The 18,697-nt window shown below is 48.1% G+C and overlaps 1 protein-coding gene across 2 annotated transcripts in view; it reads left to right on the top strand.

Moving 5' to 3' along the window:
• Positions 1–3,256: 3,256 nt before the first annotated feature.
• The window catches only part of UBASH3A (ubiquitin associated and SH3 domain containing A), a 40,739-nt gene continuing 25,298 nt past the window's right edge, over positions 3,257–18,697 (top strand). Inside the window, exons 1-6 of one of the 2 annotated variants that reach the window (XM_033122587.1) lie at positions 3,257–3,376; positions 5,319–5,372; positions 7,844–8,030; positions 10,451–10,649; positions 14,572–14,741; positions 15,759–15,967. In XM_033122587.1, coding sequence (XP_032978478.1) covers positions 3,264–3,376; positions 5,319–5,372; positions 7,844–8,030; positions 10,451–10,649; positions 14,572–14,741; positions 15,759–15,967 — 932 coding nt within the window. In that variant the 5' untranslated portion in view covers positions 3,257–3,263. The remainder of the gene's footprint in view (positions 3,377–5,318; positions 5,373–7,843; positions 8,031–10,450; positions 10,650–14,571; positions 14,742–15,758; positions 15,968–18,697) is intronic. The other variant, XM_033122580.1, reaches the window with a different exon arrangement.

An 18,697-nucleotide genomic window follows, 5' to 3' on the forward strand; every position in this document is an offset into this window, starting at 1 on the left:
GGACAGAGTCCAGAATGTGCTCTCACGGTGCCTGGACAACGAGTGTGTGATGGGTTCCACGTACATCGATGAGCTGAGCAGAAACCCAAGTGGGTTAACAAGACTCTGTAGTCACAGGTCACATTCACAAGTGTGAACATCTGTTGACGAGTTGGCTTGCATGTCAGATGAGGTCAAAGGTGGAGCTGGTTTGCCAGGGGGTAGCAAGGAGAGGGTCCATGAGGGTTGCTAAACTTCCACCACCATAAAGCAGTCTCGCAGAAAGTTTACCTACAAATCAATTAAGTTCAAAATTAAATCATTAAGGAAGCAGAAATCGGCATACCTAGGGTTGCATCTGGTATTCATCAAGCTGGTGTCTTAAGTAGTCTTGGTTTGGAGGTGTGAGAAGGGACATCCTATCCGAGGACTCCCCAGAAGCTGTGAGGCTTTCATAGCCCTTTGCACACAGCTTGAGTTCTGGGCGAGGTCTCAGTCGCCACCTTGACCCCTTCCTTTAGCAGGGAAGAGAGGCTTTGGGGGTCAGTCACAGGCGAAATTGTCCATTAGGAAGCTTTAATATTTCCTCTGTTGGCCTTGGAAGGTAACTTTTCAAGCTAAGAAAAGGGATTGAGATAAATGGGCATTTCCTCACTTACACAATTAAGGGTTTTTTTAGAAAAAGAAATTTACATTTTAACATGTTATAAGCACAATTGCTCAAAAAGTGGTTTATTATTTAGAAGAGAAAAAATATATGTGAGTAGAGGCTATATTTCAGACCCCAGATCTACTCTTTTCCCTCTGGGTAACAAGCTTTGTCTATTTTCAGACTTTCGAATTTAAGATATATAATTTATTTGATAATGAAATTATTTCATCCTTTGAATCCCTCAAAGAAAAAAGATATTATTTTAAAATATAAACTTTCATTTAAAGGTGAAATATTGACGCCTTTTCCTCTGAGATGGAGAACAATACAAGTAGATGCATTATATAGATATATACCATTTCTAGTCAACAACTAGAGTCCAAGCCAGTTCAATAAAATCAAAAAAAAAGAAAGAAGAAAAAAATAAAAGAATAAAAAGGGAACAGAATAAAAGAAGAAGAAAAAAGAAATGAAAGAGGCGGGGAAGAAACTTTAAAAGAAAAGAATATGCACTGGTAAGAAATGAATAAAACTATCATTAATCATAGACAAAACTGTTTTGGGACAAAGATAAATGATTAGAACTGATAAGTAAGTCAAGCAAGACTTCTGGATATAAGTTCAATGTGAAATCAATAGTATTTTGATTACCAGCAAAAAGAATACAAACATGAAATTTTTTAAATATATAATTTACAGTGGCATCAAAAATGATCCAACACCTAAAAATAATCTAATAAATACTGCAAGGCTTCCACATAGAAAATTATGTAACAGAATTGGAAGAAAATAAAGAAGACCTGGCAATTCCATGCCAGGAATTTGACAACTTAGGTAAAACGGTCAAATTATTTGAAAAACAACGTAATATAACAGGTATAAGAAGAATACTCCTATATATGTTAAATAAATTAAATTCACAATTTGAAACTTTTGAACAAAGAAAATTCTAGGTCCAGATGATTTTACTAGTAAATATTTTCAAACATTTAAGAAAGAAATTATACCAATCTCACAAAAACCCAGAGAATCAGGAAAGAGGAAATACATCCCAGCTCATTCATGTGGCCAGAATAATGCTGACATTTAAGGTGACCAACTGTCCTTGTTTGCCTGAGACTGAGAGAGCTGCCAGGATGGGAACTTTCAGTGCTAACACCAGGAAAGCTGCAGGAAAATCAGAAAAAGTTGATCGCTCTACTGACACCAAAACCCCACAGGGAAATTACGAGAAAGGAAAACAACAGGCCAAGCTAATTTACAAACGTTGATGCAAAAATTCTAAACAAAATATGAGCAAATTGAATCCAGCAATACATAAAAAGGATAACATATTCTGACTAAGGAGGTTTTATGTTAGGAAAACAAGGTTGATTTGACATTCAAAAGTCCCTTGGTGTACATTACCTCATTCACTGAGTAATGGAGGAAAACAATATGATCATCTCAATAGATGCTAGAAAAGCATTTGATAAAACGCAACATCCACTAATCTTTGAAAACACCAGTAAACTAGGAGTGAAAAGGAATTTTCTTAGTCTGAATAAAGGTAGCTACCAAAAAGCCATTCTATTCCACATGGCACTGAAGGCCTTTGCCAGAACAATATGGCAAGAAGAGGAAATAAAGTGTAGAAATATTAGAAAGGAAGAGGAAAATTGTTATGATTTGATTACATAATTGGGCACATGGAAAAATCCAAAGACTCTACAAAATATTAGAATTAATAAGTGATCTGAGCCAGATTATTGGATATGTTGTCAATACATAAAAATTAATTGTACTTATGTTTGCTTCGGCAGCACATATACTAAAATTGGAATGATTCGGAGAAGATTAGCAGGACCTAGAGGACGGTGTCTCAGGCTTGACGCTGTTCGTGTGTTGGTCTGGATACTTTGCTTTCGTGGGCAGAGCAGCACCCCTGGCCTCGACTGCTAGATGCCAGTAACAAACACCCCCTCCTCCAGCTGACACAACCGAGAATGCCTCCAGACATTGCCAATGGTCCCTGGGGCCAGGGGCCAGAATTCCCCCAGCTGAGGACCACAGTTTTATTGCTAGTCCTGGAGGAGTCACATGGGTGTATTCACTTTATGAAAATTCGTGGATCTGTACACATACAATACAGCAACTGTTCTGAGTGTGTGTTAAACTTTACAAGGTTTTAAAATCGAAAAAGAAGTTGATGAATAACTAAAAGAACCAAAACTTTTAGCGTAAACATGGAAAATAGATACAGTGTAGCGTGATGTCTTGTTTGCAGATAAGGAAATTAAGATCCAGGGTCCCACGGGGTTCTGTGGCCAGTGGGACCCAGTGGAGAACCCTCGCCCCTCCACTCCCTCCCTCCCAGGCAGACTTGCTCCCAAATACAGAGCAAAGGTTGATCCCACACAGGGACTCGGTTGGACCTCTGACACCCAACCCCCACTGTGAAAACAGGGTTGGTAGACGCTACACCCCAGCACCCTGTAAAGAGAATTCTGAAAACCAATATCTCATGCAAACAGGATATTAACTTTTGTCAGAAAGATCAAAAAAGACTTGAGGTTTTTCTTCGCAGCCTCAGCCTCTCTTGCCTCTCCTTCTCTGGCTTTATCTACTCATTTCAGTCTGCAGGCAGGAAGAGATGGCAGCCGGGGAGACACAGGTCTACGCCAAGGTCAACAGCAAGCTCAAGGGCCGCAGCACCACCTCGCTCCTGGACCCCCTCCTGGGGATGGGCTTCCCGGCACACACCGCGTGAGTACTGCCCGGCGGGCCTGCCCCAGACCCCCAGCCTGACCCTTCTGAGGTCCCAGCCGCAAAACACTGGCTGCTCAGGGCGCTTACTTCCTGTCAAGGGGTTCTGCTTGCAGGGTGAGATACAGTCTCAAAATAAGGCCCTTTCCTGCTTTTCGTGAATGACATGACCTTTGCCTTTTAAAGAAAAACTCTGGCAGCTGGCTGATGGGGGGAGGACCCTGAAATTTGTGAAAATTGAAAGCCATGTGTCACTGTGGTGCCCCTATTTCTCGGGGTTTGGAGGAGCTCAGGGCCTGTGTACCCTCTTTGTGGGCAGCTCGGGGACTCTGAGATGATATTTTAAACTAATTTGAAAGGCCCCGAAACCCATGAGTCTCTAGTGCTGGGACCTGTTGAGAGGAGAATGTGTTTCTCAATGGAGCAGGGGACCATTCATCCTTAGGGAAAACCTCTTGAATGTCTGATAATGAAACAAAATGGTTCAGGAACTACCCAACCCATGTTACCCAAGGTAAACGACCACACGTAGGAAATTTTCACCTTAGGAGTGACCCCTGTCAGAGAGGGAAGAAGGACCCCAAAGCAATGAACTATGGTACTGACATTGGGTTACAGCTTCCACGGAAACGAGACTCTTAGCTCTGGGCCTTTCACGTGCTCATTCACATGAAAAACGCGTCAGAAGTCCCCTTGAGTAACTCTGGATTTGGGAGGGGGGCAAACTTTCCTTAAACATTATCACAAAACCCTGACCCCAGTGGATGAAATCATGTTGAAGTTGGCCAGAGCCCCTTCTTCTCCAAACCAGATCAGAACTTTGTCCTCACCTCATGCTCATAATAAACCGGGGGCCTGGGAAATGGGGAACGGGAACCAGCGTGAGCAGAGTGACTGCTGTGTGCGGATTCCGCCCTGGGCACCTGCCATCAGGTACAGACGGGGACACTGAGGCCAGAGGGGCAGCTGGTAGTAGGGCAGGGCCGGAAGTCCACGTTTTCTCACACTACTGCCGCTGTGGTGTGGACACATACTCAGAATCCCTTCACATTCAAACATTAGCCGTATGGGGGCAGGAAACATGTTTTAAGCTTCTCATTAGGCTGGGGTGTCCCAGGTAAGGCTCCAGGCCGAGGCTTCTCCAGAGAGCACATCCTGTCGGTGTTCACAGGGTGGCAGCTTTGGGCAGCAACCCCTGGCTTTCTCATCACCTCCAGCTATTTCCGGCTGAACTCCTGAATGACTTCCCTTAGCCATATTCCATTCTGTTCAATTTTGTGTAGTTCAGTTCAACTCAATATATATATATATGTCCAGTTACAACGCTTAGGCCTCAGGGGCCCAGAGGCTGAGAGGGGAGGCTAATGGACACAAGTCCATTGAGATGAGAAGAGTGGTGACCACATGTGCAGTGGGGAAACACAGGAGGGGCTGCAGGTCCACCCTAGTGGGTGGTCTGGGGGGGCTTCCTGGAAGAGGGGCATTTGATCTGAGTGTGGAAGAACCATGGGCATGTTGGCGAGGGCCATATTTGGTGGGGAGGCAGGTGTGTCAATCGGGGCCCTGGATGGCCCTTCACAGCTGACTGGAGGATCCGGGAGTGGGTCCACCTGGCTGTGGAGGAGGGCAGGGGAGACGGGATTGCAGGTGTGGGTGAGCCTGAGAGCATGGGCCCTTGGGTTGTGCCAAGGACTGGAGGTGGGAGCCACCAAAGGAAAATCAGCAGGGGGATATGAGCAGATCTGTATTTTCAAAAACCACAATGAGGCCACGCGGAGGATGGAGGCCTGAGTGCTGTACCCAGCTGTGAAGTCTCGCGGTCCAGCCCCTCCTGGGGCCCTCCAGAGGTCCGGTGGGTGGCAGGGCTATCCCTGCCCGTCCTTTCTTTCCCAGCCAATGGAAGGCAGGGTTCTCAACGCTCCTTCGTTCTGTTTTCCTTTAGGCTGAAGGCACTGGCAGCCACGGGAAGGAAGACGGCAGAGGAGGCAGCAGAGTGGTGAGTGGGGCTGTCTTTGCAGAGCCGGGGTGTGTGGACGGACCTGCTCCTGCCTGAGGACTCAGAGAGCACACTGGGACGTACCCGGTACAGTCTGGGTGGGGCGGAGGCAGGGCCACCTCCATGCCTGCCTCCCGGCACCAGGGAAAGGAAGAAAGAGCCCAGTTTCAAATAGAAAACAAAAGAGAAAGACCATCAAACAAGGCTTTCTTCCCTTAAAAATCTGATTTAATCCAAATGTGACTGCAAAGGAGACAATTCATGTGATTCGTTGAATAAATAGGGAAGAGCCCTTTTTGCTGATATAAAACAGAGGTTGCCACTCCCTCGGGCTGCCTCTGACAGGGAGAGAATTTCCTGGGGTCATGAATGCCCCCTAAGGCATGGGTACCGTGCAGCTTAAGGGGCGCCCGGTGACTGGGGCGTAGGCTGAGGAGCTGGGTTCCCGGTGGCTCAGCCACTCACGCTCTGTGACTTGGCTCACCACCCACGGCGCCCGGCCTCGGTTGTCTGCTCTGGGAATCCCGAGGGGGCACCCCGTTCTCAGACTGGGCCGCCGGAATGTGCCATGAGGCCATCTTCTTCCCCTCGGCGGGAAGTCCCCTCTGGCTCTGCCCCAGGACAGTCACAGTGAGAATCAAACAATAAAAACCAGCTCCTGTAAGGCGGCGGAGCTGTCTGCAGAGCAGGCCGGCAGACACTGACTGCACGTGCACCTTTCAGTGTCCAGCACCCTTCCCCCTCCAGGATCTCTAGGCCAAGGGCAGAGTGTGCAGCCCCTCCACGGGTCAGAGGGAAATACCCAGGGCCCCCTGGGCTCGGTGAGCTCTGAAGTCGGTGCCAAGTTTGAGTTAGAAACCAGTCCCACTGCTGTGACGGCCCTGGTTGGTCCCTGCTGGTTGTGACTCAGCCAGTAAGACTACAAGTCCCACCAAGGAGCGGGGACACAGTAGGGTCCCCGAGTCTCAGCCAAGAGTGGGCCCAACCTCACTAGTAATCAGGGAGGGGCAAATCAAGATGCCATTCGAAACCACGGGCACCTTCAAATGCTGGTGAAGGGGACGGAAGGGGTGATCGCTTACTTTCCTGGTTGCAATCTGGGGTGTCTAGTCAACACCGAGCATGTGTGTAGCCGCCTGCCCAAGCAGCTCCAAGTCTACAGACATTCTCTGGAGAATGGGCATAAGAAAATGTACAAAAATCTTAATCACGGTATTAAAAAAGGAAACCATTTAAATGTGCACCAATGGAATGAGCGAATGGAGGATTACACACATGTGCCTGACAGGATGTTTTACAGCTCAGCTAGATGCGTGTGTTGTCCACATGGGCAAATTGGGAAGACATATTGTTGAGTAAAACATACAATTACTTGCAGAATAATTTAGACGATGGCTTATAATTTATATAAAACACACAAATGCTACCTATGGATTTATGACTGAAATGTCTAGAAGAAAACCTGCCCCCCCAAGAGGGAAGGGAGCCAGGATAAAGGGGGGACAGCTGGTATTTTTTGTTATTATCAGGCAGAATGTGTTTGCACGTAAGTAATGTGTTCCTGCGTGGTTACATACTGCTTTCTAAACCTAAGGTTATCTCCCAAGCACTTCCCTGAGTCATTAGAAATTCTTTGAAACCATAATTTCTAAGGAATAGATAGGTAAATTTGCTACCGTTCAGCTCATCTTTCTTTCCTATTATAAATAACCCTACAATAAATATTTTATACATGCAGTTTTATTTATGCTTTTTGCTCTTTCCTTTCATTAAATTTGCGGAAGTAGAATTCCTGGAAATTCCGTTCAAATGGAATGTGAATTTTAAGGCTCTTGACACGTACTGCAAATTGCTTTATGTAAAGATTGCACAGACTTAGCCTTAAGTTTTGCTCCACCTTTGACACCACTGAGCGTGACTTTTACCCTTTGAAATCACATCATTCATTTGACAGATGAGAATTAAAACAGTTGTTTTAATTCTCATTTTTATTATCAGTAAGAATGAACTTGAATATTGGCTTATTGGTCATTTTCCCATGTATCTAAAACAACTTCCTGAATTGAAAGAAAATATGAGTTGACTAAATTTTGTCTCCTTCTTTGTGGATTTGATTTTTACGTTTAATTTGAAGTTTGAGATAAAATTAAAATGTAAATTGTTTTTCCACAAAATTTTTTTAACACTAAGAAGATGGCTAGACCAACAAAGTCATTGGAAGAGCTTTTCTCTCGTTTTCTTGGTCTATGCTGTGCGAATCAGACTAACCTGGGTCTCAGACCTGAGTGGACACCCACCTGCTCTGTGGCCACACAAGGCCACATGCTTGGTGCGTGTCACCCATGCAGTGGCTGGAGGACGTTATGTGACGTGTACATGTCACATGCTCAGCACGGCCTGTTGTTCTGAGTTGCCGCCATTGAGTCTTTTTGTCAGGACGCCGGCTGAACGTGTCCTGTTCTCTGTTGCAGGCTGCACTGTCATTGCAATGACCCTTCTCTTGACGACCCCATCCCCCAGGAGTACGCCCTTTTCCTCTGTCCCACGGGGCCCCTGCTGGAAAAACTTCAAGAGTTCTGGAGAGAGAGCAAGCGCCAGTGCACAAAGAACAGAGCGCACGAAGTCTTTCCTCACATAACGCTCTGTGACTTCTTCACGGTGAGCCGGCCCCAGCACGCCTTTAACGCTCATTAACACGGCAGCTGATGTCATTTCTATGATAACTAGGGAATGAGGGGACACATGGAGCAGTCCTATGATTTACGTTCATGGGGCAGTGCACACCTGTAGTATTTGCTGGCCTCTCTGCCTGAGGTATCCTTCACTTTTCTCCTCACCCTCATCTGGCCAACTCCTATTCATCCTCCAGAACCCAACTCATTTACCTCCTCCCTTTTTTAAGTCTTCTCCAGCTTCCCAAGCAGATGAGGTTGCTGTCCTTTGTGCTCCCACCTCCTTTTTGTTTATATCTCTAGTGGCACTTTCCCTGTGTCTGGTGCACCAGACGGAATCCCTCATGGAAGGTGGATGCTTTACTCGTCTGGGTACCCCAGAGATTAGCATGGCGCCTAAAATAGAGTAGAGGCTTCAGAAATGTGTGATGGATTGATGGAAGAGTGGGTGGTTGTTGGCCAGTCACAAATGCGGTGCTGTTCCCTGCCTCAAGGACCAGTCCTGATTTAGAAAATTGTCAAATGAGCAGCTCCATAGGGGCCCGGGGAAGGTGAGAAGGACCTGGGGTGCTCACAATAGAAGAAAGGGGTGTGAGAATGAAGGAGGGACAGATACCACTTCCTCTGTGGCTCCCACCCGAGAAACCTGGAGCGGGCATAGGCTGGCCCAGCCCTGCCCTGCTGTCAGCCAGTTCGAAGGGTTCCACTCAACAGTCAGACTGAACAGTTTTGACAGAACGGCCCAAGTGACGGGGTGCTGCCCCTGTGGGGTGGGGGTGGCACTGTGGGGGGCGGCACTAGGAAGAGGGGTCACACAGAGCTGTGTGCAGTGAATCGAGGCAGTGGGGAGAGAGTGTCGGAGTGTGTATTGGTTCAGGGTCCTCCAAGAAGCAGACCCAAGCTGGGGTTAGAAGTGCAGCAGATTTCTTTCGGAGAATCACCTGTGAAGGATGAAGGAGAAGAAAGGAGGGGCAGGGCAAGCCTTCAGGTCACTGCGTGGAGGGCTGATACCTGTGGAAGGTGGGCAGGAGCACGGGTGGCAGAGGAGGGGACTTGCCAGCAGCACTTTCCTGCGAGCCTCAGAGCCAAGGGCCCGTCAGCGTCCATGACTGGCTCGGTCGCCGCGAGAGTGTGGCCTGTGGCTGGGCCGGCCGGTCAACAGCGGGAGGTGCAGGCTGCTACCCTCCTCACTGGGGCTCCGAGTAGCACGCCCATGGCAGCTTAGGAGTCTACAGAAACTGCCAGAAGCTAAATGATGCCATGGTGAGCACAGCTCTGGGCCAAGGCATAGAGAGGGGACTGGCTCAGGATGGGACGTGGAGTTGAGTCAACATGACAGGCATGGAGGGCCTGTGTCATGCGGGGCGGCCTGCGGGGTCTCTAGTCCCGCTCCCCACATAAGAACGCAGGACATGGTGAGGCCAAAAAGGAACACCCACGGAGCCACAGATAGGGGAGTCACACCACTATAGTCTCACTGGCGGCTGAGTTAGAGACACAGGAAGCAGGAGCCACACAATCCACAATCCACACTCCGTCATTTGCTAGCGTAGCCACAGCAGTTATATTAGTGGCCAATGGCTCACTGGTTACAGCTGACGGCCAACTAGCCACAGCTGATGGCCACAGTTTACTCCCCGAGTGAGCACCTTTCCATGTGAGTCCTAGAGCCTGGAAACTGCACTCCTGGCTCTGTCCCCACAGCCTGTAGTTCAGTGACAAGGGATTTCCAAACTGAGCAGTGAAAGGATATTCCGTTCCAAAAAGAGTCTTACCTGCAATCTCTGAGAAACTGAGGACCAGGTGTAGAACAAACCCCTAACCCCAAACACATAGACTGGATAAATGATGTTAGTTGTGAACAGAAAGAGGATCACCACGCAGCATAATTTTTATTAATTACATTAATTGGCATAAAAAATAATAAATGGAGCCACCGCAGAGGAACCGCCCGCCGGGCTCCCTCCTCAAACCTCCCGAATGCTAAAACAGGGCAAAACAACCTTTGCCCTGGGCCTGAGAAACCTGTGTCCCCGGGGACCGTTTGCAAAGATAACAAGAAAGCAGGTGTGATGACTGCTGGACTGATGACCACGGACTGGAAATTACAAACAGTGTTTAGACTGAACATCACTGTGTGATGTCATCTGCACTTAGAACCGCCTTCCGTCTGGGGATGGAATTGTTCCCCTTCCCTCTCTCGCAGACAGACACCCCTCGCCTTTGTCTCCTCATCGGCACAGTATTTGGGTTTCTGCCTGAATCAGTGCACCCTGACTAGCTCTTCTGATTGAGCTCAATAATGCTTGTTGCCTCTCACTTTGGAAGGCCTTTGATTTTCAGGCGAAGATAGGAGACCTTCCAATAAGCAGTGAGTAGGCACGCCCACTGTTTCTCTTCCCGTAGTGTGAAGACCAGAAGGTGGAATATCTCTATGAGGCCCTCAAGAGAGCTGGGGACAGGATGCTGGGCTCCTTCCCCTCGGTGGTCCCTCTGGTTCTCCATTCTTCCATCAGCTACCTGGGCTTCTTCGTCACCGACAGCCATGCAGACGTCATCCGGGAATTCGCCATGATGTTCGCCACAGAAGCTGCTGTCTTAGCAGGTAGGCAGCCCCAGCCAGTGGCACACACAGGGCCCAGTTAATAGAAAGCGACCCCTTGGTGTCTGGGGCTGTGCTGGCCACACCTGGACACCCAAGGTGGCTATTCCTCCCTCAGTGGTGGTCAGACGTCTGCTGGGCTGGCTGGGCTGGGTTTGGGGTGCACACCCCTGCCCAGGGCATTTCCATCTCCACCTCTCCCTTTTCAGTCAGCTACTTTGACAGGGCCTTAACCTGAGGCCGAACGATTTACTAGAGCCTTGCTAGTGAGCCAGACGTCCTTAACAAGTAAGCAAACAAAATCTGGGAACCAGCACCCGTCTTTTCTCCAAGTGGGAATAGCCTCATTTACATTGATTTCAAAGTGATTTTCCAAACACTTGCCATTTTCTAGCTGCCTGAGAAACTGTCCCAGGGGGGACATTGTGTGGCAGTGTGGTGGCAGGGATTGTGGGCTGGAAAGTGTCCCACAGTGGCCACCTTTCCTCACCAGGTCAGCACCGTGTGTTACACACAGGTCCTCGCTGATTAGTTTTAATTTTTATGGTATGAGCTTAGTTTTCTCTCCTTGGCTTCTTGGGGAAAGATTATCTAGACTCACTTTGAAAATCAGCAAAATTCCCTTTTCTCCAAACGCCAGCCCTGGTCTGGAGGCTGAAGCTCCAGCTGGGGTCAGTCAGAAGAATCTGGACTTGACCTCTGAAGATGTGACTTTCTCCTGCATTTCTGGTTATTGCCGTGCCTTAATCAAGTCAGCTCAAGTCCCTGAGCCATTTTTCTTTCTCGGCAAAATGGCGAGGCTCTGGTTCTTCAAACCACACAGCCTGCTTTTGCAGAAGTTCCTCGTAGTTCCTGGCACACAGACACTTGTCAGTGTGGTTGTGATGTGCTGATTCCGAAACTCGGGGCCCCAGCCCCGGTGGTGAGACCCTTCTGTGCCCTCCACAGGCGTCCCACGTCCCCCATCCTCAGAGGTGCACGAACCCATGTCCCAGCCTCATAAGTAAATCCCTGAATCCCAGGTTTCCACTTGGAGGCTGGCTCACAGAGTTCGGGGATCATAGCTGCTGGATTATTATCACGGGACCCATGTCTCTGTGGACTAGTCTCCTTCATGTAAATGCCAGTTCAAAGGATGGCTCTCTCGTCTCCTGCCTCTGAAAGGAAAACGTGGTTCTGATACAATGTGTCAGCCGCTTACGTCAGAGCCACTTACCTCAGCGCCTCACTTACTCTTCATGCCCCCCCAGTGAGTCTCATTGCCCATTTTAAAAATGGAGAGACTGAGGCCATGAAGGGTGAAGGGCCTGCCTGAAGGTCACTGTCATATTGTCCCCTAAAATTCATATCCACCCAGAACCTCAGAAAAGGACCCTATTTGGAAACAGAGTCTTTGTAGATATAATTAAAAGAGTCTTTATATATATATATATATAATTAAACAGAATCTTTGTAGATATAGTTAAAACAGAGGTCGTCCTGGAGTCGAGTGAGCCCTAAATGCAGTGACTGTAGTCCTTGTAAGAAGAGGAGAGGACAGAGACATAGGAGGAGGCCGCGTGAAGACGGAGGCACAGATGGGGTGATGCAGCCGACGTCCAGCAACGCCAGCAGCCCCCAGAGGCTGGAAGAGACAGGAAGGACCCTCCCCTGCAGCCCCCGAGGGCGTGTGGCCATGCTGACACTTTGATTTTGGTTATCTATTCTCTAGAACTGTGAGAAGACAAATTCCTATGTTGTTTTTTAAGCCATGCAGTTTATAACAATTTGTGACAACAGCGCCAGGAAACAAACAGAGTCCCCTACCCAGTGGGTGGTACACTGGACCTGGAGCCCAGCTCTGGCTCGCGCCACCCCACCTGGGTGTCATACTGACTGACCACAGGTCCCGACAGAGCGAGCGGCTTTGACCTCGATCTATCGCCAGGTCCTAAGAGGCTCTGCCCCACCCTTCCGAGGCCTGTGCTTGGGCCACAGAGAGAAGAAAAGACAAGGGCCCATTCAAGAGTCGGGCATGACTCACTGATCCCTCTGACGACGGCAGAGCTGGGTCTTTCTGAGGCCACACTGACTCATGTGGCAGGGCCGTCCTGCCCCCACTGCTGAGACACCTGAGAGAAGGAATTTCCCCTACGCCCACTCGCTCTCTTGCTTCGATCTTCTCATCTCCATGGTGTCAAGTTTGCTACTAAAGATGTGGCAGATAAAGCACAGGTGGGGCTGCCGAGTCTGGGCTCCAAAAAGCGCTTGCGGCATCCTTGACATTTTTCAGGGGAGAAGTGGTGTGTGTTGCCCATGGGAGAGGTGGCAGGTAACTGGTATTTACTGAACTGTCCTGGACACCGTCAGTTCAGAGACCAGTTTCGACAGCTGTCACTGTCCTCACGCTGTTGCTATGGAAATGGAAGCTGAGTCAGGCCACGGTGGCTCTGCCAAAAGGGGCAGAATGCATCTAAAGCCAGGTCTACCTGATACCACACTCTGTGCTACTCCTGTTGGTCACCACCTGCCCAGATCATAAACTAGTTTGTGGCCCAACTGAAATCAGACCTTGGCTGGCCTGAGAGCCCTGGAATGAGGACCAGGAGAGCTGGGGCCATGAGGGCCAAGACCCCTCCCCCCCAGAAAGACAAGGGGTCACTCCCAGGGCTCCTGCTTCACCGAAGTGAGCCGAGGGTCAGAGAGGCCACCGTGTCTGACAGTTAGGTTGTCTCAGGCCCTTTCTTCCTGAGACTCTGCAGTTGAACACAAGCCACTGACCTGCAGTGCAAGCCACCAGTCCATGCTGCTGAGCCATATGCATACCCCAGGGAATGGAGGAGAAACTGTCTACTTTACACCTGTTTATCAACTAGCTTGCAAATCGATGGGTCCCAAACACCCCCCGAAACCCATCTCTCTTTACTCTCCTCTTTCCTACGTCCTCGTACAATCTCCAGGAACTCAACCATGTCCTCTTCAAGGGGAACTCTGTGAGAGGGCACCGTCTGGATGGAGTCTTCTCTGGCCAAGGAAGCCAAGGTGCACGGGGGAGGGAGTGAGCAGAGGCGGGGGCCCATGCATAAAGATTCTCACCACCGAGCCTGGGCATGTAGCCATTGTGGATGTATAGCCATTCGGGATGAGTGGCCATCACGGGTGTGTAGCCATTCAGGGTGCATGAGCATCCGTGGTGCGTGGCCGTCCTGTGTACATAGCGATCCAGGTTACGTGGCTATCATAGATGCATGGCCATCCTGGGTGAGTAGCAATCCTGGGTGCGTGACCATCCTGGGTGTGTGGCCATCCTCGGAGCGTAGACAGCCTGGGCATGTAGCCATCCAGGATGTGTGGCCATCCGGGACGTGTGGCCATCATAGGTGTGTGGCCATCCTGGGTACATAGCCATACTGGCTGGGTAGCCATCCGGGGTGCGTGGCCGTCCTCGGTGCATAGACAGCCTGGGTGCATAGGCAGCTTGGACCCATAGCCATCCTGGGTGTATGTCCATCCTGGGCACGTAGCCATCCAGGGTATGTGGCCATCCTGGGTGTGTAGACAGACTGGCTGGGTAGCCATCCAGGGTGCGTGGCCATCGTGGGCGCATAGCCAGCCTGGGTGCGTAGGCAGCTTGGATCCGTAGCCATCCTGGGTGTATGTCCATCCTGGGCACGTAGCCATCCAGGGTATGTGGCCATCCTGGGTGTGTAGACAGACTGGGTGCATAGCCATCCAGGGTGCATGGCCATCGTGGGTGCGTAGCCAGCCTGGATGGGTAGCCAGCCTGGGCGTGTAGCCATCCTGGGTGCGTGGCCATCGTGGGTGCGTAGCCAGCCTGGGTGTGTAGCCATCCTGGGTGCGTGGCCATCCTGGGTGCGTAGCCAGCCTGGACATGCAATGCCGACGGTGGGTAAAGGCTCGGCACCCTGTTTACCTGGTTCTGCAGACTGCACCGTGAAGCCTTGCACCAAGCAGCTGCATCTGACACTGGCCCACAAGTTCTACCCCCACCACCAGAGGACACTGGAGCAGCTGGCCAGAGCCGTGCACCCAGGCCTCAGCTGCCAGTGGACTGCGATGCTGTACTCGAGGGACATGCGATTTGTGCACTATCAGGTGAGCGAGCCCAGGCCGGGCAAGCAGACTGGATGACTGAATGCCCTGCCCCTCCCCCCACCCCATAGCCCTCACCCCAGCAGGTGGGCTGGATGAATGAATGGCTGCACACACACACACACACACACACACATACACACACACACAGCACTCACCCCCACAGCCCCCTGCTGGAGATACTTTAGTAAAAGGAAGAACTTTCTCTAAAATCATGTGCTTTTCTGTGCAATTTGAAACTAGCATTCATATGTATACATATGTTGTAGACACAGAAATTTGGAAAGAATGGAAACATGTCTGTTAATAAAAATGGAATATTGCAAAGGTTTATGAATACATTGTGTTACTTATTAATTTGTTTAAAAAATGATTTGGGTGAAACTTCATTCCAAGACTTTCTCCCCCTAAATTGATTGGTTCAAAAAAGAAGCCACATATATAGTACTCCTTAAGGACCCACAGAATAAGTATAAATGAGTCCACCAAGGTCCATGTTGTGGGAGAAGCTGTAGACAACCTCGCACCAGGGAAGGGATGTGCAAGTCTGATTACGCTGCAAGGTCTTTCATGTAAGAAATAAGTACGTAGAGATAGATGGTAGATGACTGATAGATAAATATAGATAGATAGATAGATAGATAGATAGATAGATAGATAGATAGATAGATAGATAGATAGATATAGATGGATAGTAGATAAACAGACAGATGATAGATTAGATATACAGATAGACAGACAGATAGATAAGATTGATAATAGATAAATAGACAGACAGTAGATAAATGGTAGGTGGGTAATAGAAGACACCAAAATTCATTTCTAAATGTGTCCAAAGAAGTCCACGCTACATTTTGGTGTATTCTGCACTATCATCAGACAAAGGTTTGGGTAGTGTGCTGGAGACGTATAGCCCGCTGGCAAGCTTGAAAGCCAGAGGCAAACATGATAAGCCTCCCATTGCCGTCTCTTCCACCAAAGTCCTTGCTCGAGACTTGAAAACAGTTGCTTCTTTTCCAGACCCTGAGGGCGCTATTCCAGTATAAACCCCAGAACATGGATGAGCTGCCACTAACTCCTGGAGACCACCTCTTTGTGGACCCCACTCAGCAGGAGGAAGCCAGCGAGGGCTGGGTGATTGGGGTCTCACAGCGGACGGGCTGCCGGGGCTTCCTGCCAGAGAACTACACAGAGCGAGTCCGGGAGTGTGACACCTGGGTTAAGCACAGGTGAGTGTCGGCTTTCGAGCAGTCCAAGCCTCGCTCTGAAGGGTCTGAAAACAGTGGTCACAGGGTTTGCTTGCTTCTAGACCTTCCATCATTGGTAGAAATTGCCTTCTCCATGCTGGCAACAGTATCCCACAGCTGTACAGGAAGTATCTTGGCTGATTCGTGGTTTTATGCTGATAATATTCAGAAAACATGAATTACTTTATATGGCTTCTGAGATCATAATCCCAAAATGACTTCAAAATACCACTCCCTTATTATGGACATAACAAATTACAATGCGAGGTCCTAAGCTTGGTTTTACATATCTTTTTACCCAGTGTATGAGGTCTGACAATTAAGTTCACAAACTTGTTGCTAATTTTTTTTTTTATACCAGAGGGATTATTCATTATGAATTTGTACCAACTGGACAAACAGTGAACCAAGTTTACTATTTGGAAGTGCTGAAAAGGCTGCGTGAAAAAGTTAGACGACCTGGACTTTTCACCAGCAATTCATGGCTCTTATATCACGACAATACGTGGCACTGCCTGTGAGGGAGTTTTTAGCCAGTAAACAAATAACTATATTGGAACACCCTCCCTACTCACCTGATCTGGCCCCCAACGACTTCTTTCTTTACCTGAAGATAAAGGAAATATTGAAAGGAAGACATTTTGATGACATTCAGGACATCAAGGGTTATACGACGACAGCTCTGATGGCCATTCCAGAAAAAGAGTTCCAAAATTTCTTTGAAGGGTGGACTAGGCACTGGTGTCAGTGCATAGCTTCCCAAGGGGAGCACTTCAAAGGTGACCGTAGTGATATTCAGCAATGAGGTATGGAGCACTTTCTCTAGGATGAGTTCGTGAACTTAATTGTCCTACCTCGTATAAACTGTCAAGTCCAAAGTTTCATTATTAGTTTTCTATTGCTACATAACAGATGACCTTATCAGCTAAAGCCATATACGTTTACTATCTCATGGTTTTCACGGGTTGGGAGTCTGGGCCTGGGTCTCCCAAGGTGGCAATCAGGTTTGGGCTGGTGCTGGGGGCAAATCGGAGGCCAGGGGTCTCTCCCAAGCTCGCATGGTTGTTGGTAGACTTCATTTCCTGTGAAGCTGTAGTGCTCCTGGTGGCTTCTTCACATTCGGCTGGAATTTCTTAATTTTAGCATCTTTAGCGTTATCTGGAGAGGCTGAGAATTTTCAAAATCATCACGTACTGGTTCCTTTTGTTTACCACTTCTTCCCTCTGTTTCTCTCTCTCCTCACACCCTTCCCTACAGGCAACAGGAAGAAACCAGTCCACCCTTCTAACACTTGGCGTGAAACTGTCCTTAGCTACGTAACTAACTTCCTCACATACAGGTTCTGCTCTCCGCCGACAATCTCCACTTTTTCCCACTACATAATAAGGACCTCTTTCCTCCAGTTTCCTCTAACATGTCTCACTCCCTGAGTCCTCACCAGCGATACCTTTATTATCCAGATTTCTATTAACAGTCCATTATGGTCATTTAGACGTCATTATGCTTCTCAATATTCTGCCAGCCTCCCCCCACCACTCTGTCTCAAAGCTGCTCTCAAATTTCAGGTACTTGTTACAGCAGCTCCCCACTCCCGGTACCACATTTAGCGTCACTGAGCAGCGGAGCCAGTAATTTTTACATGATATGCATACATATTTATATTATAAATACATATATAAAATATGCTCTTTATATTATTTTATACTTAATATATAACGATTATTAATAATATAACAGTGAATGTCTATTTTTCTACGATTTTGTATTATGTACATTATTATAATATAGACATATATTGCACACTATGTATCTACACACGCATTTGTGGATTTATTACATGGAATTTCCTTGTGCAACTGTTGGGACTAGCTAATTAAGTGCAGGCAAGAAGGAGGGAAGCAGCCCAGGGCGGGCTGCAAACCATGGGCGAGTGTATGACAATCAGGAACAGCCACTAAGCAGATGGAAGAGCAATCGCAGACACAGCTGCCATCTGGAATCTCTGAGCTCAGCAAAGCACCATCCTTTTCTTAAAGATTTTCCAACAGAAAACCAGCCGCACCCAGGATAACCTCCCTTCCGATTAACTTAACGTCAATGAGTAGGGAGTTTAATCTCATCTGCAAAATCTCTTCACAGCAGCAACTAGATGGCATTTGATTGGATAAGTGGAAAAAGTCATGACCTAAACTTCTGGAAGGGGTAATTAAATTAAAATCTAAGTCCATGCAGTAAGTCATGGTACAGCCATACAACAGAATATTTGCTGTTGTTAAAAATGGTCATGAGGAAGTATTTTATGTGCTGATATGGAAAACATCCTAGCTAAGTGGCAGAACAGTGTGTATAGCAATAATTGTGGGGAAAACGTGAAGATAAACATAACTGTCTGTATATATGTATGTGTGATACGCATTTATATGCGTGTCTCTGCCTAAAAGTCCCCTGGAAACGAGAATCTCTAGAGACGTCTCACAGTGGTGACCCATGGGGGTTGGGGTTGGAGCTGGGAGAATGGGACAGGAATGAGAGGGAGACTTTTCCCTTTCCACCTTTCCATAATTTAAAATTTTTAAACCATATAAATATACTACTTATTCAAAATGTAAATTAATCCATTTTGAATGTAAAGAAAATAATATAAGGAAATCGAGTAAAAGACAGAGAAGTCAGACGGCCCAGGCTGAGGTGTATACACAGGATGCACAGCGT

The sequence above is a fragment of the Rhinolophus ferrumequinum genome, chromosome 2 (assembly GCF_004115265.2).
Source record: "Rhinolophus ferrumequinum isolate MPI-CBG mRhiFer1 chromosome 2, mRhiFer1_v1.p, whole genome shotgun sequence".
Lineage (NCBI taxonomy): Eukaryota > Metazoa > Chordata > Mammalia > Chiroptera > Rhinolophidae > Rhinolophus > Rhinolophus ferrumequinum.